This window comes from Podarcis liolepis (assembly GCF_965112155.1).
Source record: "Podarcis liolepis genome assembly, chromosome: 2".
NCBI lineage: Eukaryota > Metazoa > Chordata > Lepidosauria > Squamata > Lacertidae > Podarcis > Podarcis liolepis.
In genome coordinates, this window is record NC_139555.1 from 103849810 (window position 1) to 103876798 (window position 26989).

Below are 26989 nucleotides of genomic sequence, written 5' to 3' on the forward strand. Positions count from 1 at the left end.
GCCATAGCCAATTTTACCAGTCAGATCTGCCTGCATTTAACTGTGCAAGCAATGAAAGGTGCTTGTCTGCATGGAATTCCATTAGTTAGTTGCCTGCATGCAGTTTCTTCTCGCCTATAGCTACTAGGTGCGTGCTTAAGTACAAGATGGCACAAATACTCAAGTTTACAGATACACAACCTCCCAAAGTGTTGGCATGTAGTAAAGAGAAGCCATGAGTGCAACCATAGCTCAAAAAGATTACAGTTTTGGGAAAGAAATACAAAACAAAAACATATTTGGCTAATCTAATTTTTATTCAGCCTTTCCCCAAACTCAAATTATCATAATCCGTAAATATAATGACAGTATAATTGCAGATCCAAAAATACCTATACTTATTTCCTGAAACATTACGGTAAAAGAAGATATTATAATTCAATAGCTAAATTAATGAGAATGGTGAATCTAAAGATTAAAAAGTGACTATGTTTAAAAAGGCAATTAGGCAGTGAACCCCCAGGTTTCACCATCTAAACTATAGCCCTTGGTAAAGTGGTAAAGTAATTAGTGGGTATATTCCTGACCTATGCCAAGTTCTTTTTTCTTTTCTTTTTTGTTAACCACAGAAAATAAAATGCCTGGAGCTTCAGAGTTTAATCCAATCTTTAGTTTTAACCTTGCACTATGAATAGGAGATGAGTTCTGCTACTGCCATTCCCTCTCTTTTCAAAGACCCCAAATCAGGCCTTTCTGGAAGTGAGCACTTTGATAAGTTTAAGCTTCGATTTATTTATTTTTAAAAATCTTTTAAACTTTCTTTTTTATGTTGTTCCGGTCCTAATCAAAAGCCCAAATTACTTTTTACTTTGCTTTTAACTATACCTTGTTGCTCAATATAGCAGATGACTTGTATGTGTTGATGTAGCCAATTAATTGCAGTCAGTTAATGTGATCACGAATGGAAACTATTCATGTTAATCTGTTTTTATAATTGATAGGGGGGCAGAGAGCATCACAAAGCAGTCATAAAATTAAAGAAGCCGATGCTTAGCTGAAACAGGTCACCTCTCCTGAGGTTGCTATTCCACCACTCCTTAGAATGTTTGAATCTCCAGTCTTTCTTGTAGGCGCAAGAGCCATCAAACAGTGGGAGATTATTCACTTTCATGAGATGAAGAAAAGTTGTGAAACAAATTTGGTGGGTAATATTAGCCAGTCCTGTTTCCATCACCAGGGAGTAAATTGGAATCTCAGGAAGGAAAAGCCTAATGATGGCTTGCCAATGTCCCTTGGGCCTAGCAAAATGCCTCTATTGTCTCTCATTTAGTATGGCATCTTCCTCACTACTAAAGCACGGGAGGAGGGGCTGAGGGCAAGTACAGCTCAGTTCCACTAGTAATGTGTGGGGAAACTTGATGGCCAGCTTGGCGTTCATGTTAGAAAATAGGAGAAGAAAAGAAACTTGTGGCATGTTAGGTAAGGACTATGGGAAACTGGAATCAAATCAAGTGTCAACCCTGAACTGAAACGGTTAAATAAGTCTGTTCTGTTGTTTAAAACTGGAGGAGACTCTTGAGAGTCCCATGGACTGCAATAAGATCAAACCTATCCATTCTTAATGAAATCAGCCCTGCATTCTCACTGGAAGGACAGATCCTGAAGCTGAGGCTCCAATACTTTGGCCACCTCATGAGAAGAGAAGACTCCCTGGAAAAGACCCTGATGTTGGGAAAGATTGAGGGCACAAGGAGAAGGGGATGACAGAGGACGAGATGGGTGGACAGTGTTCTCGAAGCTACAAACATGAGTCTGACCAAACTGCAGGAGGCAGTGGAAGACGGGAGTGCCTGGCGTGCTCTGGTCCATGGGGTCACGAAGAGTCGGACACGACAAATTGTATAAAAATGCACAACAACATTTTTCTTCCATTGATAAACAGAGTATTATTCACTTTGCAGTTTTTCTTTCCAAGTTGTGTCTGGTTGGTATCCCTCTGCTGAATGATGGCACCTGTCTACAGAATGAGGAGGGAAGCATCTTTTGGAAATTTCCCCTCCATTTTTAAGCCCCATCTTGTTCTGCTCTTGAGATTTGGGGGACTGGAAAAGATGGGATGGGTACATGGATTGCTACAGGAAGAAAGGAATAGTTAAAAATTGCCTCCCTCCATTCTACTGACATATTCTTTCTTTTGGTTGGTAGGGATCCTGGTTGAATAGCACCTTCTGTCTTACGGTTTCATACACAATAAACATATTTTAGAAGGAAAATTGAATTTATTTAAGCTTCATAGTTTAATACTTCTATTGATGGCCAGTGTTTCACAGTATACTTAGCATTTGATACATCTTCAGCAAGCTATCCAATAGTATATCTAAATGTTTCTCTCTTTCTGTTTAAACTGATTTCCCACTAATGACATAAATGAATAGCCAAACATGTTCAGTTCAAAACACAAAGATACTGAGTTCTAAATTATTGCCCATTGCCAGTTGCTGTGCCCAGTCCTTACTCACAGCATGTTTTTGTCATATCACCTGACATGTGCTGCAAGAACTTCATTTGAGATTTTCTTTGGTGTGGTTTAACCAGAGTAGATGCTTATGACAATACATATGATTTCCCCTTGTTAAATTATACGCACCGCTCTTTATAAATCAGTATGATCACAATGCCAGTATTAATTGTCTCCCTTATTTTTTTAGCAGACCATCTATTAAACCGGGGATTGGCCACGACACGAAACAGTAAAAATCAAGACGTATCCCACATTGCATTTGGATCTAAGGTTCTTGGGCCGCCTCCACCTTCAGGCCGAAGGTTCAGCTCAAGGGCATCTGGGGAGGTAGGAAAACAAACTTAAGAAGAGCCTGCTGAAACAGGCCAAAGCATCATATAGTCCAGCATCCTGCTCTCCTAATGGCCAATCATGTGCCTATATAGGAAGCCTGTTTCTTTAAACAGTGAGCTTCATTGGAAGTCCCTGAGTTTTAGTAATCTGTACATTAACAACAAAACTGGTGCCGTTAATAAGGAAACAATTCTAAGATATATAATAGCTGTTGGTGGAGATGATATGCTAGCCAAAGGAAACGGTATGTGTCAAGTCATAATATCAGGAAACAGTGCTTTCTCTATTTTTTTTGTAATGGTACTGGTACAGGGTACCATCTCCTTTTTGTTGTTGCCCATAGCAACCATTTTGTTTCAGTACTCAACATTTTTATCAGGGTGATGGCTGGGATAGCACATTTGGTAGAGAATGAGACCCTTAATCTTAGCACCGTGGGTTCAAGCCCCATGTTGGGCAAAAGATTCCTGCATTGCAGGGGGTTGGACTAGATAACTCTCATGGTCCCTTCCAACTCAACAATCCTATTATTTTATGGCACATCATGGGGGAACAGGCTTGTGGGAGTATATGTTCCAGGCATATTCTGGGTTAGGGCTGGTTGTGAAATGAAGTAAGAATTGACCTTAAGGGGCTGGCTATGGAGGGACATGAAAATTTGGGAAGCATATGCTTAGCAATCTTTTTTAAATAGCTGTATAAGATTTATCTCAACAATAGTTCTAATATTGGAAGAGGGAGAAAGGAGGCAGAAAGAAGTAGGAGACGTGTATAATTTAGATTGTGTAATGTGCCCAGAGCCCTTAACATAGTTGGACATATTTTTAATGGAGATGCAATTTTTTTTGCCAGTGGACTTATTTTTATGTTTCTTTCAATAGTTTATTTTTGAAATATAACAATCTAAAACAGATCCAGAGCGAGAGTACTACCTCCTGTCCCTATTGTGAATTGGCTTCTTTACTATGCCAAGCCTTTGAAACATGTCACAAAGCCGGTTCAGCCTCCATCTTGAAGAGAGAGAAAAACAAGCTGACCAGGAGACACGTTACACAGTAGGCAAAAGTGTTTGGGAAAAGGAATCCTCAGTCACAGTTAAGGTCCAGGTTTCTCACAATACAATTAAATGTAGAAGTACAATAGAGAGCTCAAAACACGTGAGTGTGAAGTATTGCTTTGTTTGAAGTGCCACCAACATGTTGAAGTACAGTGGTACCTCTACTTACGTGCCCCTCTTGTTACATATCCTTTGGGATACGCACAGGGCAAACCTGGAAGTATATTTCCAGGTTTCGCTGTGTGCACATACACAGTAGCACTCTATCACACCATGCGCATGCGCAGAACAGGCACCCCCGGTTGCGGAAACCTTGGGATCCAACCGGAGCTCCGGAACGGATCCCGTCCACAACCGGAGGTACCACTGTACTATCAAAATTTCTTTGCTTGAAGTACTATCAACACCAATAGCAGTAATAGTATTGCTGAGGATTTTGTGGGTATTGTGTGCTTAGCAAAAGTATGTGTCCATGCACGAGCACAGACACAAAGTGACTGATATATTTTACTATTTTAAAATATTTTCTGGTGCTTTTAAGTTTGAGCTGGTTTAATTGTTGATACTTTGCCTTCTCTTAAGAACTTTTTCCCCCCTGAAAGGTAACAAAATCTGGCAGCATCAGAACTAACAGATCATGTCAAATGCCAGTTTTGGAAAAGGGAAGAGAACCAATTCAAGACATCATCAGCTCTGAACGATCTCCCTCGCCACTTGATATGGCTTTAGATCAAGGAAACAAAGAAAATGTTGACAACACAAGTCCAGTGTCACTGGACAAGGGTAAGGCACTAATGTGATAACTGTAAAGGGTGACATGCGGCTGCAAGAAGGTTTTTTGTATATGTGATGTTTAAAATGTTCGTTGATTCGTTGTGATAGCTTCAATAATTAACAATCATATTGATAGCTCTAATTGTTGTAAACAGTGCTTGTTCCTTCCCAGCTCGTCATGCTTTTCTCCTTGACCTAATGTGCTTCTAGGATAATTGTGCTAACTTAGTTCCATAATCATTTTCTAATAACACTTTTATCTGCTTTGCTCATGTTGTTTTATGCTACATTAGAATATGAGACATATTCTAGATGTGAACATTATCAATTGTGCATTCCCATCTATGTAAGACTATTGGTCACATCTTCCCATGATAAGCCTATGAAGTATTCAGTTGGTAAAATCCGTAGTAGTGGTTCCACAAAACTGCAACTTGTAATTTGCAAAGCTCGGCTTTCAAGACATTTTTTTAAAGTGACAGTGTGAACCAGTCCTTAGATTTCTGCACCTAAGATCAATCAAGAAAGTGGAAGTGCCGTAATATTACTATTATTACCATGCCATCCTTGTACATGATACAGTACAGAATTACATAAGCAAGATGGATTGGTCCCTGTTCCCAGTGAACTTACAATTTAAAATAGACTGTGGAGGAACAGCAGAAGAAGGGACATGGGTAGTGGGAGAAAAATATGGGAAATGCATATAGATATAGATAGATTTCAGCTGGGAATAAGCAAAGGGCCCCATAGAATTTGGGTGAAGTTGTTTAAGGAAGCACGAGACCCTTGGTTGGTGAAGGATGAGAAGAGTTGGAAGAGTATGGAGAAGAAAACGAAAGCAAGGATGACTATACATCCCAGATAGCTTTAAAAGTTAAGACATGGAGTGTGCTTGATACAGAAGGGAAAGGGATGCCAGTGAAGGGATCTGAAGAGGACCATCACATGGTCTGGCAAAAGGAACAGATTCATTCTTTTGGCAGCTGAGTTTTGTGTAGAGATGAGAGTACTGAGGTATGAGACAGGAAGGCCAGAGTAGAGGAGGTTTCAGTAGTCCAGGTGGGAGACCGTTGCAACAGGAAGCAGACCGTTTGCTGGGGGACAGAGAAGAACAAACCCATTGTTTAAAACATTGTACAACCCATCTTGACAACTGAATGAATGTGAGAAGTGATGAGGGAATAGAATCAAAGGTGATGGGCAGGCTGAGAATGGTAACATTCTCAATGGATATGAAAAGACTGAGCAAAGGAAAATCATTATTGAGCATGTTGAATCTGAGATAGCAATGAGACATCCGCGTGGAAATATTAGGCAGGGAAACTGAACACTGGAGGAGATGTGCTGTTGGGAGATGTTTTCTTGCAAGTATCCAGAGAAGGGAGAGATGCTTAGAAGCCTGAAGATGAAGTCCAATGAGGAAAGGTTGAAGGAGTTGGATATGTTTAGATGGAGAATAGACAATGAAGATGATATGACAACCATCTTCAAATGGCTATCACATAGTGATGGAGCAAACTTGTTTTCTGTTGTTTCAGATGGTAGGACCTGAACCAGTGGGTTCAAATTACAAGAAAAAGGATTTAGACAAAACTTTAGGAGGAACTTCCTGATGGCATGGCCTGTTCAGCAGTGGAAGAGATTGCCTTAGAAGGTGGGGAATGCTCCTTCATTAGAGGTTTTCAAGCAAAGGCTTATATAATTCCCTATCAAACATGCTCTACTAATGGATTTTCCTGCATCGACAGGGGGGTTGGACTTTCAGCTCTATAGTTCTACTGTTCTGTTCTGCTACGCTGAGAGATCGCCAGTGAGCTTCATGACTTGAACCCAGATCTCATAGCACTCTTATTCATTACACCAAACTAGCTCTTAAAGATCCCTTGAGAACTATATGCTGCTGCTCTCGATAGGTATCCAACGTTTTCTTCATACATGCATGTGCATCACATTATGCTCTGCCTTGGATGGTTTGCACATGCATATACAACTCTTAATTTATGAAAAGCACATTAATCAGCATAAAAAATAGGCAGCTGATTGGGTGAACTGATCCCTCAGTTGATGAGAAGGATGAAATGTAATTACAGATGCAAATCATCACCGGATAAGCATGCAGTTATGAACGAACCCTGTTTTTTAGGCTCAGGCTTTTATGTATATTCCTTCCAAATTTGCTTAAGGTTGCAACCCAAAACGTGTGTGTGTCTGTCTGTCTGTCTGTCTGTCTGTCTCTGTGTGTGTGTGTGTGTGTGTGTGTGTGTGTGTGTGTGAGAGAGAGAGAGAGAGAGAGAGAGAGAGAGAGAGAGTTTGTGTGTTTATCTCTACATACTATGCAACCACACCCTCCTGCCCTAGTAACAGAGAGTGGTTGTGGAAGAATATGTTCAAAAAGTGATGGCCAAAAAGGCCCTGAGATAGTCAGTGCTCTAGCACAATTTTTATGTTCTTTAGCATCTCTGCTGTCCCAGAATAAAAGAATAAATCTCTTTGTTTCAAAGGATTCTAAAGCAATTCACATAAATGTCTGCACTGCAGGGATTATGGAAATCAAACACCCTGCAACAGAATTTGCTTCAGAGCATTGATAAAGATTTGCAGGATTAAACGAAGACTACCAGAGCAGTGCATATAAATAAAGAACTCCCATGCTTTCATGATTAAAGAGAAAGAACTAAAAATAAATTATTCTTGTAAGCCCTTATTAAATTTAAGCACCAAAAGAACCCAATCATCAAGAATAGTGAAACTTTTTACTTGTCCTAGTTAGTTACTAATGTCTGCCTTTCATACTATTACATTCGATATCTCTATGGAGCAGGTTTCATTTTTAAAAATAAAAAGCCAAAGTGGTTAGCTTGCCACGCAGTTTGTCTTCTGGGCAGTGAGACAGCTACTTAATGAACAATTGGTCTCCTGTACATACCAATCAAACCTGTGCCACCACATTGTTAGCTCCTAGTCACTCTGGTCAGCTTTATAATGACCTAAATCAACTAAGGTGTGCAAAGGTGTACAATAGGAAACACTCCAGATTCATCACATGGTAGGCAGGAAGAGGCAAAATGGAGACACAAAGAAATTAGGACATTGCTGGCAGCACAGAATTTTCCCCTCAGCTTTTCCTGACCCACTTCACCTCTGCTCCAAGCAAAGCATCATCTTCTGTTATTCACTTAAATTTATAACCTGGCTCTTGTCAAAGTCTCAGAACAACTAACAGAAATATTTGATAATTCAAATTAAAGTCTGTTGAAAAATCTTAATTGCTGAAAGCCTAATGTTAACTTTTTCAACCTCTACCAGGTTAACGTTTTCAGTGCCTCTGAAATAGGTATGTGTAATGGGAATTAGGGTTGCTTGTGCGTAAACTGCAAACTGCTCCAAGCTGGTTGCATAGCTAAACCTTTCCCTGGTTTGACAGCCCTTACAACGCAACTGTCTCAGTCACTGGCAGAATCTGTCAGTGGGCATCTCCTAAACTTCTTCCAACATAGAAATTCCTTGACTCCAAGTCTCCTCCTAGATTCTCTGCGCGGAAGCCTTCTGCGCAGCGTGGGCATGCCAAGCGGAGGTCCTGTGCTCTCTCCGCTGATTTCACTGGAAGAGTCTCTGAGCCTCCCCTCCGCAGTACTCTCAGCCTCCCCTTTCTCCCTGGAGTCCCCTGGATTTCCTTCCCCAGCGGAAGCTCTCTCTCTCTCCTTGCTAGTTCCCTCCCCTGCATCATTGGAGCGTCTTACCTCTCCTCTTGCCTCTGATGGCAGTTCCCTGACAGTATGCACAAATTCATGATAGTTCTCTAGCCAACGTTTGTAGAATTCATTGTGGTGGTCTCATCTCAAGATTATGTAAGCCTCAGTAGTAGGGACTGGTTCCAATCTGATTAGAAGGTCTGCAGCCTTTTGAGTTGATAGAATTGTTGAAAGGAGCTTCTGCTTATCAGTGCAACTGGAGTCCAAGACTCAGAAAATTATGAAGCAGGCACCATACTGCCAAAAACCTTGTGATCTGTGATCCATCCCATCCTTAGCTCCACAGCTTTCCTAATGTGATTCCTTCCTCTCCAACACCTCCTTGCCCTCACAAAGCAGAAAGACAAGTCACGTGCATGCCCAAATCTCCAAACTACAGCCTAAAAGTTCACACACACACACACACACACACACACACACAGAGTTGCAGGACTTTTAGAAACATGGAAGAACCTTGATTTATCTAATCTCTTACTGCTTCTCCCACTTACCGCTCTTGGTATTGCCTTCCGTCGCTTACAAAGGTGTGGGGAACTTCTGGGCCTCCAGACATTGTTGGATTGAAGTTCCAGTTGGCCCCAGCAAGCATGTCTAAGGGCCAAGGATTATGGGGGTTGTAATTCAGCAAAGGTTACCCACAATTGATGTAAAGTGTATAAGTCCCATTCTGTTAGGAACATGGTCAGGCCCGAAAGGAAAACCCCTAAGGAACTAGCTTTTTGCTCCTTGATATTCTTCCCTTGATACTGCAGTCAATATGTCTATAGTGAATAATATATGGACAACAGAAAATGCCTGAATTAATTTGCAGTCTCATGTTAGAATCCTAAGAATCCTGTGTGTGTTGTTGTTTCAGAGATAAATAACAGGACAGCATATTGGGCAATAAAAAAACATTCCTAAGGAACACACTGAAGTTTGGAGAAATCAGGGGGATGTAAAAGTCATGTATTGAAGAATATATATTTGTCTCTGTCCTGGTTTTCATCTTGGTTTGACCCATAATCCAGAGATTATCCATATTGCTTTGTATTGGATCCTTTCAAATTTAGAATTGAAATTCTTTAGATAGGTGGCAGAGAATACATAAACGTATCTTCCAAAGCAGGTGTGCAATTCCATTACAAAAAGGGAATTGTTTTGGGGCAAAGGAAGAAATAAAATGAATGAATATTGTGTATCATTCGTCAGTCTTATTTATGCCATGTTGAAACCTTCATTAAAATGTTAGGCTGCAATTAGAAGCTCCAGCATAAATCTGACTCTGCAGAGAAACTAATTAGACATTTAGGTGATCATTCTTGTATTTATCTTGTTTGCTGCAATACTGTGATTACACTGTAATTTACATATTTTTCCTAAGAAGATACACGAAATTATTCATTACAATTGATATGGAAACATTTTATTTATTTTTTTCCAGTGGAAGAATTCCAGTAAATTCATGGCTGAGAGATAATAGGATTTAGTTTGTTCTAGAACACTCATCTTGTTCACTTGTAAACAAGTATATACTGACTACAGGTCACATTAGTTGCTGAGCTGTGTAACAGGTGTGAGATCGCATTCTACAATCCTACATGCTATCTTCTTTTTCACTTCGTAAAACCCCTGAGTTAAGTGTATCTTCCTGCTCAAAATATTTGCCTTAAAAGGGAGAGAAAAGACTACCACCACCCATTTTCCAAACCATTTGCTTCTTTAACTACTGAATGAAAGAGAATCTGCATTGCCAAGTGTACATAGGGCATGGTGCAAAACCCCAGCTTCCTCTTAGTTTTGCAAAGAGGGTGCTGTTGAAATGAATAGAAATGTCAGAAATCAGATGTGTTTCTCAGATGGTGTGTCCTCACCATCTGGCTAATGTTGGCTTGGGGCAGTGCCAGGGATGCCAACTTGAATAACATATTGGGGGGAGCAGGTAAGCCCCACTCTACATAATTGTTCACATGTTACGGCGCGCACATGCCCATTTGAATGCCTGTGTTCATAAACTTGGGGAGGATAGCCCCCTCAAGTATTTTATTGGGGGGGGGCAAAGGGACCCCAGCCTCTAGGAGTTGGTTCTTATGAGCAGTTCTGAACATCATGATGCCACAAACTGGGATAACTATTCCTATGCAGGGAGAGACCTCTGTATTGGAATGCAATTTTCAGTGGAAATCTCTGTTTTACCTGTGCTGTGTCACTCAGGCTCAGTGACAGTGTTACCGGTATCTCCTTTCTCCCCAACTGTTAGCAGCAGGTCATGGTGCTTTTGCAATGCAACTTCCAGTTTAGTATTTTATGTGATCTCTTCTCCCCCCCCCCCCCCGCCACTGCAAAAAAACCCTATTGCTGGTGGGTAATATTGGTTTATGGAGCTAGGGAGTTCCAAGCTGTAGTGACCAAGCCGCACAGTGCTTCATCTAATGAAGATAAGGGAGTGATGAATACTTGAGCAGTTCTTCTTTTCCCTAGATGTTGTTTGAGATCCCCCTTAATCAATCCCATTGACATTTCCCCCTAACATAATTTCAAACAGTAAAGTATAATTTAACAACGAGATGGTAAAACAGCTCCATCCCATGTTTATCTGGCACAGTCAATCTTTAAATCCATTTCATTGGCTTTATGTTTGTTTTAAAACAAGAAGATTAGCATTGCCTGCTTGCAGGGGGAATCTGGTGAAATGGATATATGCGTGCATTTTTTCATGCCAGCTCAAAGCTGCACTTTTGAGATTCAAATATAAATTGGACATGGGTGTGTGGGCTTGAATGTAGAGGTTGGGACATTCAACTCCTTTGAAGAGGAAGCACACCATAGAATTTTTAAGGAATCGGGCACTATTTATATAGATAAGCCCGTAACAAAGCTTTTGTCTTAGTCCAGCATGACAGAGAAACAAAACAGTGGATGGGGCCAGGTGTGCAGAGGAAGGGGTTTGTTTATGGAGACAGGGTGGTGGAACAAGAGGTAACACGTCAAAGCTGGGACAGATGTGGAGGGATATAACTTACTAGCTGACCATATACTTCGTGCACAGAAGATATTAATTTATTAATTTATTTACCAGATTTATAGACCTGGATTTATAGACCTTCGCCACACACACTGATCTCAGGGCCTTTTCTAACTTGTCAACAACATTTGGCATGAAGCCACGATAAAATACAATAAGGAATCAAATATCTAACAAAACACAGAACAACCTGGAATGTTAGGCAGCACTGATTAATTTTCTCCAAAGCTTCAGGAAAACGAATGTGTCATGTCTTAACTTGGCAATGGAAGCCCAGTAAAGTTGTCCCCATCTGTCTCTCCAAGAGTTGAAGATTTCCATAGTCAGGGTGTAACAGAGGCTATCATGTACAGTAGATGCTGCCTGCTACCCATGGGGCAATGGGAAGAGCCCTGCACATCACTGACTGCAGGGTCTAGATCAATTGATAAGTGAGGAAATGCTTCAACAAATAAGTGTGTCCTGCATTATGCAATACTAATACCAGGTTCAATCTGGCTAGAAATGATGTTCAGTTGTGAGTCAAGAACACCCAGAGAGCCATAGGTTCTGCATCCTTCGTTTAAGACATCCACTTATATTCTGTATATGTTATAGCTTCGTTTTATGACTTTTGACAATCTCCATTTTATTTCTCAAGCAGCACTCAATGTTTGCTTGATAATTTTCCTGAAAGATACATTTTTATACAGTGGTGCCCCGCAAGACGAATGCCTCGCAAGACGGAAAACTCGCTAGATGAAAGAGTTTTCCGTTTTGGAGGTGCTTCGCTAGACGAATTTCCTATGGGCTTGCTTCGCAAGACGACAATGTCTTGCGAGTTCCTGCGGGGTTTTTTCCTCCCCCCCCCCTTTTTCTAAGCCGCTAAGACGCTTATCAGCTGATCCGATCAGCCAATAAGCCGCTAATAGCGCTAATCCGCTAATCTGTCAATGGGCTTGCTTCGCAAGACGAAAAAACCGCTAGACGAAGAGAATCACAGAACGGATTCTTTTCGTCTTGCGAGGCACCACTGTATAGAAACAGTTACCATCTGTGTTGCTTCTCTCTCTCCCCCTCCCCCTTTATTTACAGATGAGTGGATATTCCCTGATAAAGAAACTTCTCAACTGGATTCCAGCAATCTGTCGCTGAAGGATAGTGAAACATCTTACAGTTTTTTAAACTTGGCATTGAGTGATGTTGAAGCATGTGAAAACAAGCAAGCAGCCGAAGACCGGCGAGAGGATGTTTTCACCTATTCCTCAAAACCTAGATCAGCACCTCACGGGAAGCCCTTGAACCTGTCATCAGAAAGCGGCAGCTTTTCTGTGGATTTAAAAGAAGAGATCAGTGGGGTTTGGCGAGGAGCTCAGATGGAAGATGACTTTTATGGAAATGAGAGCAATGAAGAGGTGAGTTACTTCGGTGGTCGTTGGTTTGATGTAGCTGTACTCAACTGGCATTGGCACTATCATCTGTCATTCTTCCTCGTGAATAAATTGCTGTGTGGGAGTGGAGCTCGTTTCAGAGAAAAATCGGTGTGTGTGTGTGTGTGTGTGTGTTAGAGAGAGAGAGAGAGATCACTTGGCAGCTCTAGGCATTGAAATGACACTTAACAGTGACATCAGCAAAAACAGATCTCTTGAAGAGCTTAAAATCTAAATTTCATCAGGGGTGAAGATGATGAGGCGATATGGGGATGGAAGAGAAAAGCTTTGCAAGTAATCAAGTTCACTCACATGCGCATGCCATTTGTGAATGAGAAATCACAGATCTGAGGTGCAGGTGTGATACCCTCTTCAGTAGAGAAACTCAACACGAGGGAGTCATTGGCCAAGGCCTGGATCGAGGCATTCCTGTAGAAATATATATATAACAGTGAACCCTTTATTTAGCCGAACACTTTTAACTAAACATCTACGCATTTTCAGTATATGGAAATCATATCAAGACAAGAGAACTGATTTGAAAGCAGCTTCATCTACTCCTGCTCCCAACTGTGTGCCGGTACAACGTTGTGTGGCGTTGATGTTTTGGCCTGTTCAACCAGCACATTGCATCTAATATAAACTGCTTTGTGGCATACGTAACATAGCTACCAAACTGTCTTGATACTAATGCTGTGAGCGAATGCATATTGGAAATGTATTCTAGGCTATCAAGGCCTATTGCCCCTCATAAACACCTATCTTGAATGGTCAATCAATTTCAGTTTTTTTCTAGTCTTCGCCTTGTTAAAAACGTTGTGCAACACTTCTGCAACACTTGTGAACTAAATTGATGCATAGTGCAGACTTCTTGCACTCTTTCTTTTGCCTTGTTTTCTTGTTAGTTGATGTGCCCCCCCTTTTTTTTCAAAAACCTTTAAAGAGAGAGATAGTTTCTCTTTTTTAGATTTGCATTATACATTGCAGATGAGAGTTCACAGTGCAGTGGCATGTGAAGAACATGATTTCCCCACCTCCCAAAAATAATAATCTGATTTTTAAAACAAAAAAATGCTGGTTGTTTAGACTTCCACCCCTTAACATGGGTGGCACCTGCAGGAGTGTAATGAAGGATTTTGCAGCTTTGGCAATATGAAAAATATTGAGCTCTAAGATGACTGAAAAAGAACCAATAACGTAACTGGAAACATCAGCTGCTGCTATAATTACAAAAATTCAGCAGATTGTCATGTCAATCAGCCATTACATCAGGTTGTTATGGCAACCGCTATGTTTCTCTGCCTTTATTAACATTCCAGACTCTTGCCTATTTAATTATGGAAATCATTTCTTATCATTTGAATCTCTTTCCACTAACTTAGAAGTATAAGAGAGTTCTATTGCACCTAGGAAGATAAAACTTTTTTTTTTTTTTGCAAAATTATGTCTCCCTGAGAAAATTGCAGTTTGCATGCTAAATATAACCAAAGATATAACCCTACCTTCCTGTATCTCTTGGTTATTTTTTCACCATAGATTTGACAAGTATTATTAGTTATATTACAATGCTATGATTTTAGGGTTAAGCCAGTTAAAGTTGTCATACTGAATCTTAAATCATGGCCATCATCTGGTCTCTGTTTTTTGGAGTTCTTTACAAATACCAAGATATTCTCTTTGACGGTTATAATCCAGAAAGATAAGACAAGTAACTAATTAGGAAGAGGACTGAATTATAATAATGTTTCTTCTTATAGATATTTGTCACTTTGTGCTCTTTCCCATTTAAGTTTTACTTTGGTTTACTTTATTTCCTACATAAAAATAAACTGGAATGGATATGCATTGTGGATTTTCCCTTGGACACAAATCATCCATTTTCTATGCTTAAATCAATGGCAAAATTCACATTCTTGTACACATGAACAAAACTCTGTCCTGTGTCAAACAAAGGTAACGAGAATAATGTGCAGTCTATGTTCAGGAGCCAATACAGAAAGCTTTCTGAACTCTGCTTTGAAGTTCAGCTTCATTATTTGCTTCTCCTTCTTTTAGGTAAGCAGTTGGATCTGTAAAGGTAAAGGGACCCCTGATCATTAGGTCTAGTCGTGGCCAACTCTGGTGTTGCAGCGCTCATCTTGCTTTATTGGCCGAGGGCGCAGGCATACAGCTTCTGGGTCATGTGGCCAGCATGACTAAGCCGCTTCTGGTGAACCAGAGCAGCACACGGAAACACCGTTTACCTTCCCGCCGAGCGGTACCTGTTTATCTACTTGCACTTTGACGTGCTTTCGAACTGCTAGGTTGGCTGGAGCAGGGACCAAGCAACGGGAGCTCACCCCGTCGTGGGGATTCGAGCCGCCGACCTTCTGATCGGCAAGTCCTAGGCTCCGTGGTTTAACCCACAGCGCCACCTGTGTCCTGTTGGATCTGTAGACTTACCTAAAAGAAGGAGAAGGTTTTCCATTCATTGAAAATGAACGGGGCAACCCAAGTAAACAAACGTATCATCTGTGCAATGACATACACAAGAAAAATGCTAGATCAGGGGAAAGGCTATTTGAAGATGCAGAAAATGAATTTGCTTTGGACGTAAGGGAATTTGCCCTGTTTTTACCACCATCTGCCTTCGACCAAAGGAGAGAATTACAGGGAAACCAACAGCAATTTTTCTGTAGGCCAGAGCAATTCAGATGGTACCTTGACCCATCTAAAAGCTTCTGTATGTGGCTTGCTCGCTGGCATGGGCAACTTGGAAATCTTACTGGCCTCAGAGTGCCTTTGCTTTCCTCCACCTCCCACCACCACCATCTTTGCTTCCCTCTGTCCTACTCTTCAGGGGATCCAGATCTGCCCATTTTGCTGGGTGGGGGATCAGGGTCAGTGTTAAGATTTGGCCCACGTTCTCATTGTACTCCTCAGGTTACAATTTCTAAATACTGTCGATCCTTTTAAAAACCTGTGGGATTTACATTACCATGGCAGTGTGCAGCATTGCAGCCCTCATCCTATGAAGCTCTTCCCACTCTTCTCATTCACATTTAAATGAATAAGACTGTCTTCTCTTCACAAAGCATGTTAACTCTGGCTTCTCAACATTAAAGATCTGGATACAAAGGACTAGGTCCCATCTGCTCCAAAGTGGGCTCTCAAGAATGATCTTTTAGAAATTACAACTGAGCAAGAGCAATCAGTTTTCTGTATCCAGAAATTGTTGTCCAGATACCCATCTGCATCTTCTTTCAAGGAATGTGGCACTGCAATAGAAGAGCCATATCCTTGGGGAAATCAGTCTCTTCAGTGTACATATGCCGTGCTACAGTTAATCAGACATACTTTATTGAAGCTTTGGCACTGGTGCATGATTGAATAGGGTTTTTTTTTAAAAAAAAATCTACAAGGGAGACTTGCAGAAATAGAAATGTGTATTGGTGGGTAGTGTGAAGATACAGGGCAAATGTCAGCTAAAATGTGATATTGCAGAATATGATGTTGATGTATATACAATCTGCCAAATTATATTAGTGTATGTTATAGTATTTCCCCATATGGTAAATAAAAGTGTGTGTAGCTGTGGAAAAGAGAGGCCTTGTTGATATCCCTACTAAGGGGAATGATGCAACTCTCCATGAGGAATGTATCTAAGCATTGTGTGTAGGTTGATGGGGAAATGGAGAATGCAGAAAAAAAGCAAAGGTTTACAAAGCCTGAGGTACAAAAATGGAGATTTAAAACAGGGTTGTTGTTGTTTAAAAAAAGAATTACTTTGCCTCCCTAAAAGCCACCTGAAACAGAAAAGTTAGGAATATGACAGACTTTCAGATGTCAGCAGTGGGGGGGGGGGACTCTCTCTCTTGTGTATACTACATCTATGTTGAATGAGAAAAATAGTAAGAAATTGTAAAACAGGCAGTATTTGGGTATCATTCATATTTTGTTGTCTTTCTTTATTCTAGGATGATAACGACAGTGAATTTATACAAGAGGCTCCGACCAGCCCCTCATTATTAGGGTCATCTGAACTTGCAGTTTTCAAAGAGGTGCCACTCCAGAGGACATGCAGAAGTCCAGAAAACAGCACAAACAAAGAATATGCAAAACACACCAGTGAGGAACTGTCGCCAATGACAGAAGATTCAGTTGTGATGGCAGGAAAGGCAGATAACATCCAAAGAAACCTGTTGCCGACTTCCTGCTTGTCCCCAACAGGAAGCATGCCTGAGCCCAGGAAGGAAGCATCTTTTGTATCAAAGGGCACATCAACCAGTCCATTAAGAACTTCCATCAGCAGAAAATCCCTCAAAGAAATCCCACAGGAGAATTCAAATCTGATAGTCCAAATTCCTGTAAGTGTTTTGGAGCATGGAGAAAGTATTAAGGTTTTCTATCTATATTGTTTGAATAAGAGGGCATTGCAGGTTCTGTGCATCCCTGCATGTCCACTTTGCACCTAGTGATGCGAACTTGGTTTCATATATTTGAACTCATTGGCCCAGTACGGGGCAGCGACCAATAACACAGCATGATAAATCTGTAAAGCAAAGATAATAACAAATCAAGGTCACAAAGGAGCAGTCAAAATTCATGGCAGGTAGGGCTATCAATAGCAACTGGATAACAGTACAGTCCTAAAAATGTCTTCTTATTGGACTTATTCCCATGTAAGTGGGCTTAGGATTCCCACCTAAGATCAAGAATGAACAGCATAAGCCATAGACAGCATGTGCCTGTGAAGCATTTTACTGTATATCCAGATGCGGGTTTAAGTTGCTTGTCCATAGGCTGCCGAATCAAATTCAAAAAATGATACGCAAATATATTGAAGATAGAAAATACAGAGACAAAGTTTCTCTGAAACTATTGTGCTTTTAAAAATCTCTCATGATTTGTCAATCCACATGTCAAGATTTGTCAAGGACTGATTTAAGTTTAGAACATTTGGAGGTAATTTTTTAAAAAATCTTTTGAATGAGTGCAATCTGTCCAATTGTAGTTTGACATTTGTTACAAAGATGACAGTGAGAGAGAGAAGAATGTGGGTAGAAGAACTAATGAATACCAATTGGCCAATAATAAATATAGCTTGTAAATCAAGACTGGGGGTATAAACGCCTAGGAAAAGCTCACTGGAACAGCTGAAGAAACAAACAAAATTGTTTAGTTTCAAGAAAGTTATGAAAGTATCTCAGGTTTTTGCTTTATCTCTTAGCTGGAGTCTTCCGGAGTCAGAATCAATCCAAATAAATATCCCTAAGATCTTGGGGACTCTTCTGTGCCATTGCAGCTTTTGGAACTGTGATGATTGAAAAGGGGATGTTGAGTGGGTGGTTATATGCCCTGCTGTCCTTGGTGAGCATGAAGGAAAAGCCATTCACCATCTGATTGAATGCCATCTGATTCTTGGCTGGGAATAAATTTCTCTTCAGCTCATGGATTAGTGGCAGGCCCAGAAAGGATTTTTTGGCACTTGACTTGTATGAGCCACTTGGGACTGTCTGCTCTGAAAGGACCATCATGTAACACATTTTGCAGTTGTGCTAAGGGGAATGTATTTTTGGTGAGTCTGTGAAGGTTGGACCCGATAGACTACCTGGTCCATTGCACGTGCAGTGAAAATATGCAGATTAAGTCGGTGGCTCGCTCATGTAGGTTCCCCCTATCCTCCGTTGCCTTCATTAATGAAAATCATGACTGAACAGGTTTGTTACTTTATAGTCTGGGCAGCAGACTCACTAGCATGGTTCTTTTTTCCTTAATGTGAACTAGGGGCCAATTTATGTCCCTGTCAATTCTGCAAGTCCCAGTCGCAATAAGAAAGGAGAAGAGAGAAGAGTGGACTGAATGCACCTCCATATGTTGTTGTTCTGCAACTCCCACCATCCCTGACCATTGACCACTCTAGCCGGGGTAGATGGAAGTTGTGGTCCAATGTCATTTGGAGGAGGCACCGTGTTGGCTGCCTCTGACCTAGTGAGCTTGCCATGGGCTGCTGCTCATATGTATGGAGGGCACTGCACTGGCCTGGGTAGTCTGATGATCCAAATCAGTGCCAGCACTTTTGTTCTTATTTTTCAGTTGTACTCTTCTGATTAATTAGCCTTCCAGTTGCTACCATAGTGGGTGTTCCGGGAGGGGGGGGGATAATATGACTCGAAATTTTCATTACAAACGGTGGTAGCTCAGACTTCCAAGCAGGGCAAGTTTATTGTAATCACTGGCAAACTTTTGAAGTCTGTGAATTACCAATGCAGGTTCAGTTTAGACGACTGAAGTCCTGGAGAGGAAAATTGACAGATTTTCAATAGCAATCTGCAGGCGAACTCGTGAGATCATTAGTCTCTACACTTCATAGTGTCGCTGCAGCCATCCAGAAAAATAATAAATGACATGATTGAAGGCTAACAGTAAGGTAGTGTCATATACCAAATCCCCAGGCTATTTTGGGGACTATACTCATGCCCATCAAATTGATTCTTCTCCCTCATGTGGTTTTACTCCCTTCCCCACTGTGTACTCTCGTTACAGCAACAGTTATGCAAGAACAAATTAGTCCACTGCAAATAAGGTGAAAATACTTTGTACCTTTTTTAACAGTTAAGATTTCCTCACTCAATTTATGTGCTAAATAGTCTGCTATGAATAGAGAGTTTTGAAATGGAATGTGTGTTGTGTTAGAGGTGGCCGCACTTAAACTGTCAGATTCTTCTGACATTTTTGGGACAGTTAAATGTCTTGCTGTGCAGCATATACAATTTTATTGTAATGTCTCTTGACTCTTCAGATTCATTTCTAGTGGACTGTATTTGTTTAATGCATGCAAGCCCAGTCACTAACTGTACTAATTGTAGACACAGACTCTGTTCTGTGACTTCTGCCACTGCTTCCCTCTTGACCAGGGATGTGGCCCTCCAGAGGTGATTGGACTCCCATCAGTCAACATAAATTTTATGAAATAAATTCATGAAAATAAAAAGACAGGATTCAAAATTGAAAATGCTACTTGGCACGCTAACCAATTTGCAGAACATACCAATAATCATAATATTTCCTAAAGTGGTTGTGTTGCCTGAACCGTGGCTCTGGGCTGGAATTGATGTAGACAAACTGAATAGCGGAGACACGAACAATACAAAGTCTGCATAGTGCAACAGTAGGCTTGGCACTGAGATGGGGCTTATCATACTATCCCTGCTTTACAAAGTGCTTCATAACTCAGGGCTCAGGATCACACTGCCAGGGGTCTGTGGTCTGCCTTGTTTGGTCAGAAGAAGAAATTGGGGTGGGCTGGAACTGTTACCTGAGTGAGACAACAATGGACCTATGTACACCTAACCCTAACTCTTGTAGCCCGGAGTGTAGAAAGCGATGAGAAGCAGCACACCTGAGAGGTCCACCCAATAGATCCGTCCCCTGGTGGCCTGTGAAAAAAAGGAAGCCTTTACCCAAAAGCATGTTCATTTCAGACAGTCCTAGGAGATGATAGTGGACTGGATCGAAGCAGGCAGAAAGAAGCCAGTTTTAAAGGGACAGCAGCTTCTTTTGTCAGGGGTGGAGTGTAGCTGACTTCAAGAGCCAACAGTGATACAAGTTCTTAATTTATAAAAGTGTCTCTCCTTTCTCACCTTGAGGAGATACTTCATTTGCTACAGGTGACCACCAGGCAAGCTGCAGTTTACAAGCTTGTGATAACTCCTCTTCCATTCCCTCCTTTCTCAGAGCAAGGCAAAAGGATGGTGCAGATACAGCCTAATGTGTAGGGGTTTCATGTCAAAGGAATTTTTGCAGTGGAAACTTGGTGTGAAGAAGTCTTCTAATCCCCACATGTATATGACTAGTGAAAAAATGCTCAAACAACTCTTAATGAAATTGATTTGCTAACTACTTAGTAAACTTTAAGGACCTGCATGCTTGCAATGTTTTATTCATGTTTTAATAGAGTTCTCTATTATTAAGTTCAAATATTTTTTAATTAAGAAAGAAGTGCAGCCCTCTGGGTAATATTGCAACCAAGTAGATAGCTGGTAATTAAACTTTTCCGCACGTATAACTAAATTTAAACAATTGTGGATAAATCATTTGAACCTAAGAGAATGCAAATGTCATTATGTGCATCTCTAAACTGGAAAAAATGGCTTTTTTATAACAGGTTTTGTCAATCCGTTGAATGTTTTAAAAGCTTAATAAAAATGCTTCTTATCGTATGGAGAGGATATACAGAAAGACAAGATAAGCTTTTAATTGCCAGCCGAAGTGTTGCATTTAGAAGAATCTTGGGAGCCGTGTGAAATTACTTTTTGCATGAAAAACCCCTTTGAGAATAAAAAGGAACTTCAGTTTGAAATCCGTTTTAGGAAATCCCCATTTAAATATCACCAAACACAAAGGGGCTGTAGAGCACCAGGGCTGTATTTCAGACCAAGGAGAGCATTTTCAGGGATCAAGTTGGTAGGTCACATTCTCAGGATTGCGACCTAACAAAACATTTCTACTTTCCTTTAAACCTGCAGTATTACAAAGTATTCCTAGGAGGTAGCCCTTAAGAGATAATCTCAGATGTCAGATTACAACCCTGTGCCTGAGAGGAATCTAAATAAAGGTCAACATTACTCATCTTCCTCTTGTGCAGCTGGTCTTTTGATTACAGCATGCTTTCTAGCTGTCGTGTTCACCATTGCCGATGCAGATACTGTACATTTTACCAAGAAAAAAGGGGGGCATTTATTTATTTTGCCAAGAAGAATAATGTTCACAGCAGATATTTTGAGAAAATGTATGGTGAGATCTTGTCCAATGCAAAGCACAAAATCTTGGAAGTTTGGTTTTCTCGCTTTCCAGTAGTTTTTATTGTTTAAAGGAGGCACTGCTTAGACTGGGTCTTGCACTGCCTCCCGTCATCTGCAGCTGGTGACTGTGCAGCTTCCAAGTCTCCGTGATTCCTGGCTGCAGGTGACAGCCAGGTGACCTCCGGCCAGATCCAGTTCCCTACCCAAATTTATAATTACATAGTTGCACCACTGGCAGTTGTGGGGAGCTATTGCATTAGATTCTGTGTGCACCTGGTCTTTGCTTGTAGCATACTGAGCTCCAGGTTGTATATGTTGATTTGGCGGTGGAGAGGGGGATAAAGAGGCAGGTTGTCTTATCTTGTTTTGAAGCATGGAATTAGACTAGTTGGGGTGTCTTTCGACTCCATAGCTTCTATTAAACATGATAGATCTCCTCTCCTCTCTGTATAGGGTTGGTTTTTCTGATGACTCAGAAGCCGCTGAGGTGGGGTAGCCTCCCACTCCCCAATGGGAAGGGACCCTGTACACTGTTTTTAGCCTAGCTAGCATCACTACCCTAACAAATTTACACAGAAAGGAGCACTGAGCCCATGATAAGAGCAGTCAGCTGTCAGACACTCCCCTCCCCAACACACCTTTGCAGAGGAGGAGGTTACAACAACTGGAGGGTCTCCAGCTCCTTTATGGTATGGCTACCAAGAGTCTGGCCTCAAATGCAGAAAGGTTGATGCAAGGCTACTTGCTTGCTGTGTTGATCAAAACTACATTTTCAGTAAATCTGGTTTATTCCCAGCTGTCAAGGAAAGGGCAGTAGCTTGCTTCATTAAAGTCTAGACCTTACAGAACATAAATATTCCATGGGGAAAACTGCTAATCCTTGTACAAAATTCAGAAAGGGCCTTAAGACATGCAATTAACCAAAAAGCAAAAGGACCTGCAAAATAATACGCCACTGTCTTAAAACTTTTTTGTGTACAAATCAATGCTGCAATCATTTCTTGGCCACTTCAAATCATAGAAGAATGAACCCTGGCCAGCGTGCAACAAGCATATATTTTCCCCTCTCTCAGGCATATATTTTCCCCTCTCTCAAAGTACAATGTTCACACCATTCTTTAAATTTCAATATTGTGATTAAAAGTCTTGAGTGCACATTGCTATTTGTGATCAAAAAGGCTCACAGTGTGTGCTAACGTTTGGACTGTTAAAGAACAGAGAACAACATGAGGAATTTCTAAGTTCCTCCCTGTCCCTCAGTTCTTTCAGCCTACTCTTTTTTGCAATATAAAGGAACGCTAATTATTGGTTCTAAGTGAATATATATAGAGAGAGAAAGAGAGGAAAGTTGTGGTCCAAGCTGGGGGTTCATTTTGAAAGAATGTTCATGATTGACTCTCAGGTTGGGTAAATGGACCAGGCTTATTTGAATTGTCAAATGCAAAAGGCTTAAGTACACACCCACTAAAAGAAAGGTTTCAAAATGGATTGTGTGTTTTTTCAAGCGTGCCCAAGGGAGGCTTGGAGACTTTGTCTTTCTGAATGTGTAGAAGGTAGCTAGAATGTAATAGGTATTACTGAAATCCAAGTAATAAATTAACATTATGAAAGAACTGGCACATGTTGTGGACAGTTGATTGAGTTGTTGTTGTTGTTCAAGCAACTGAGGGGGCAGTAAGTTTATTTTAAAAGCCTTTTTCAAGATTGATCTGCCAGTGAATAACAACTAGTTATCAACACTAATAAGCCATGATGTTCAGGGTAGATGTAATTTGGCCTAGAAGCATTCAACACTTTGGCATGATTTTCTATGTACCCTGGTGGGGGCTGAAGCTGCTGAAAAGGGAATGGATTTCAGTTGCCATCATGAGCCATAAGTGCAGTCTAGGGTGTTAAAAGGCGAATTGCTGGCCACTTTTAAAAGCCATATTCCATTTGTTATTGTGAGTGCAATAGGGCAAAGAGAGCACTCAAATGTTCAGTGAAACCCCTGGGCCGATGATGATGATGATGATATATACCCTATCTTTTTCCGTGATGGGAATCAAGGCGGCTTACAGTTAAAATAAGAACTGCTGAAAAACATTTTTAAACCATCATTAAAAATCAATAAAACGTTAATAGAATTAAAACTACATACATGCATAAAATAGATTAAAACCATACCAAAAATTACAATAAAAACAGCGTGGCACCAGCCCTTTCATTAAAAGCAATCAGTTCCCAAAAGCCTGTTGGAACAAGAAAATCTTCACCTGCCAGCGGAAGGACAAGGAGGGAGCCAGTCTAGCTTTTCTAGGGAAGGAGTTCCAAAGATTGGGAGCAGCCACCAAGAAGGTCCTCTCCAGCATCCCTACCAAGCATGCCTGTGAGGATGGAGGGACTGAGAGAAGGGCCTCCTCTGAAGATCTCAAAACTCAGACAGGTTTTTATGACTATCTTTCAGGTGGCTTGGACCTAAGCCATGTAGGGCTTTATAGGTGATAACAAGCACTTTGAATTGTGTCCGGAAACAGATGGGTAGCCAGTAGAGCTGTTGTACCAAGGGAGTAGTATTCTCCCTATTGCCATACCATCTGTATAAAATGCAGGTAGAAAGTCTTCCTTATCATTTGAAGCAAACAGGATAGCGGCTGCTTGCATAATTTCTGCGTGAACACCAGACCCCTTCAGAGCTTGGGAATAGATCTGTAGGTACCTGCAGTTCCCAGAAAGCTTTTATGCAGAGTGGCTGCAGCTATATATACAGCTGTGCATGTTGTTGTTGTTGTTGTTGTTTAGTCGTTTAGTCGTGTCCGACTCTTTGTGACCCCATGGACCAGAGCACGCCAGGCACTCCTGTCTTCCACTGCCTCCCGCAGTTTGGTCAAACTACCTGACACTTAATGAAATTGAGATTCTGTATTTCTGTGAATTTATCAGACTTAATTCTGTTTTGAGAACTTACTGTTTCACTGGCTCTCATCAGGAAAAAGGGTGCTAGAGAGGGCTTGTGTGAGGAAAAGACTATTGTGAAAGCTAGCAGCTTGCTTTCTCTGGTTGTCTAGGCAACACAGAAGGAAGTTGCCCTCTGTTGACAAGTGCATGCAACTTCACTGATTCTAAACCATGACATTTGCTTGGGAGTAAATCGCATTGGATTCAGTGGGATTTACTTCTGAGTAATTGCAGGGGGTTTGACTACATGACCCATGGGGTCTCTTCCAACTCTATGATTATGATAACAGCTCTTGGTTCAGATCTTGGCCATCACCACAGTGTTCCCCTTTTTCCTTTTTTTTAAAACAAATGAAAGAATTCCTCAGCCCCTTAGCTGAGATTACACATGGGCTGAAGCAGATATTTTAATAAGTAAATGCTAATGTGTAGAACATTTACAGTTTCACTCAGCATGTGCATATTACTTTTCATTTCTTCAGCTCGGGATTTAGTTCTAAATAAACCTATTTGGGGAGGAGTGTTGTGGGAGCTCACAGTAGAATCTTAGTCATGTAATAAACAACGCACCCACTACTGACTTGTGTTGGTGACAAACTTTGATTTAACTTTGCCTCCATGCCAGGAGTTAATAGTGCAATCCTTCAGAATTTACTTAGAAATAAGTCCTATTGAGTTTGGTGGTTATTTCAGGTAAACAAGTGTAGAGCTTTAGCCCAAACTTGGAAGTCTTACAACATCAAAACATGTTCTGTCTTGAAGCCATAGTCCCCTCAATTCTCCCCCTCCAAATAGAAATAAATATGAGAATAAATAAATAAATAAACTGATGATCTGGTTTATTTTAATTCATTGGATTATAGTAATTAACGAACATTGCAGTGTTTGCAATCTATCCTAGTTCAATTAGTTTTCTCATCTCTTATACTCATTTATACAGTATTAATCAAACATTCCTGGCAGCTTTATACACCATGCAAGTCTCAAAACTACTAGAATACAAGCTGTCCCATATAGCTGTATTTTTATTCAATGTCCTTTCTGTTAAGTTGTCGATGCAGTTATTATCCATAGCAGAAGCTGGTGTGTATATTAATGAACGCTTTTCCCTGCTTCCCTTGCAAGAAATATTGGATCTTTTCAACTGCTGTAGGAAAGTGTGCATGTCTTCTCCATAGTGACAGAGGCATAGGAAAGTCAGGTGGTACCTGGTGCGGAAAATTTCTTGTCACCCCCCACACACATTGATTTATTTTTATTTTTTTGCCTGCAGAAATGGTTTTACGTTATTTCATATTTTCTTACAAAATAATAATAATAATAAACTTTTATTTATATCCCACCCTCCCCGGCCAAAGTCGGGCTCAGGGTGGCTGACATCAGATACATAACATTGGTATAAAATCAAACAATAATTAAATCACCTCCTAAAAACATGTCAAAATCAAATTAAAATCTAATTAGATGGCTTTCCGCAAGGTTAGGGTTGGGAACAGTAAATGTTCCAGTGAATTGAAATTTCAGCCTTCACGACATAGGAAAACGGCCAAGTAAACAGCTGTTTTCCTGGAGGAGGGTCAAGATATTAACTGATATGCATGAAATTTCACATATAGCTATATAATCCCTAGTGTAGTAAGATAAGACCTTTGGAGCAGACATTTTCCAAAAGAAAAGTTTTTTATGAACTGCCCTAGTAGGGCAGTAATTGTTTCTTGATAATTTGTCACACACCCCTTCCTACGCCCCTGCATAGTGATTCCTTCCAGTACCACCCTCACGTTTCATTTCAATGCAATTCATAGGAGTATGACTGGAGGAACTACCAGCCAAGCAACATGAGTGCTTCTGAACTGCAGATGTTGGCTAGTATGAAAAGGCAACAGAATGAAGAGCTAGAAGATAATGGACCTTCACATGGGTTGAGTGCATCTCAGATAGACAACTGTAATATCAGCATCAGTGCAAGCAGTGATGACACAACCACCTGGAACTCATGTCTCCCAGCGGTAAGCTTGAGCATGCCTTCTGTATGTTCTCCTGGTGGAGGCCCTAGTTCTTCTGGGCTCATTTAAAGGTTTGTGTTGGCTTGAGAAGGTTCCTAAATTCTATAGATCCTGGAAGTATATAAACATTTTTTTCTATACCTTTATGTTCTTTTAGGGTTCTACCTTTAAGCGATGTCCACATAGATGCTCATGGCTCATGAGTGAACTCTGCAGCAATGTATTACTGATAAAACTTTCCAATAGTGGCAGTTAAGATTCTTAGGAGAGTTTCAAACATACTCAAGAGGCCTTCCATGGAGTAATAATGGGCAGGGTACAGCTACAGCATCTGTGGCAGATGGCTCTGTTTAAATGCCTCCAGCAACAACAACAAAAACCCATCAACTCCTAAGGCAGGCAGTCACACTGCCGAACAGCTCTAACCATTA

At 40.8% G+C, this 26989-nt stretch overlaps 1 protein-coding gene and 1 long non-coding RNA gene across 6 annotated transcripts in view; one reads left to right on the forward strand and one right to left on the reverse strand.

The window, feature by feature from the left end:
* The window catches only part of LOC310702212, a 610091-nt gene that overhangs the window by 326669 nt on the left and 256433 nt on the right, over positions 1 to 26989 (reverse strand). The gene's annotated exons all lie outside the window — the stretch shown is intronic.
* Positions 1 to 26989, forward strand: part of CFAP20DC (CFAP20 domain containing) — a 147404-nt gene that overhangs the window by 72614 nt on the left and 47801 nt on the right. For 3 of the 5 annotated variants that reach the window (XM_083491789.1, XM_083491790.1, XM_083491792.1), the window contains 5 exons: positions 2688 to 2827; positions 4493 to 4673; positions 12498 to 12817; positions 16789 to 17178; positions 26358 to 26561. In XM_083491789.1, coding sequence (XP_083347915.1) covers positions 2688 to 2827; positions 4493 to 4673; positions 12498 to 12817; positions 16789 to 17178; positions 26358 to 26561 — 1235 coding nt within the window. The remainder of the gene's footprint in view (positions 1 to 2687; positions 2828 to 4492; positions 4674 to 12497; positions 12818 to 16788; positions 17179 to 26357; positions 26562 to 26989) is intronic. The other 2 variants (XM_083491791.1, XM_083491793.1) reach the window with 1 other exon arrangement.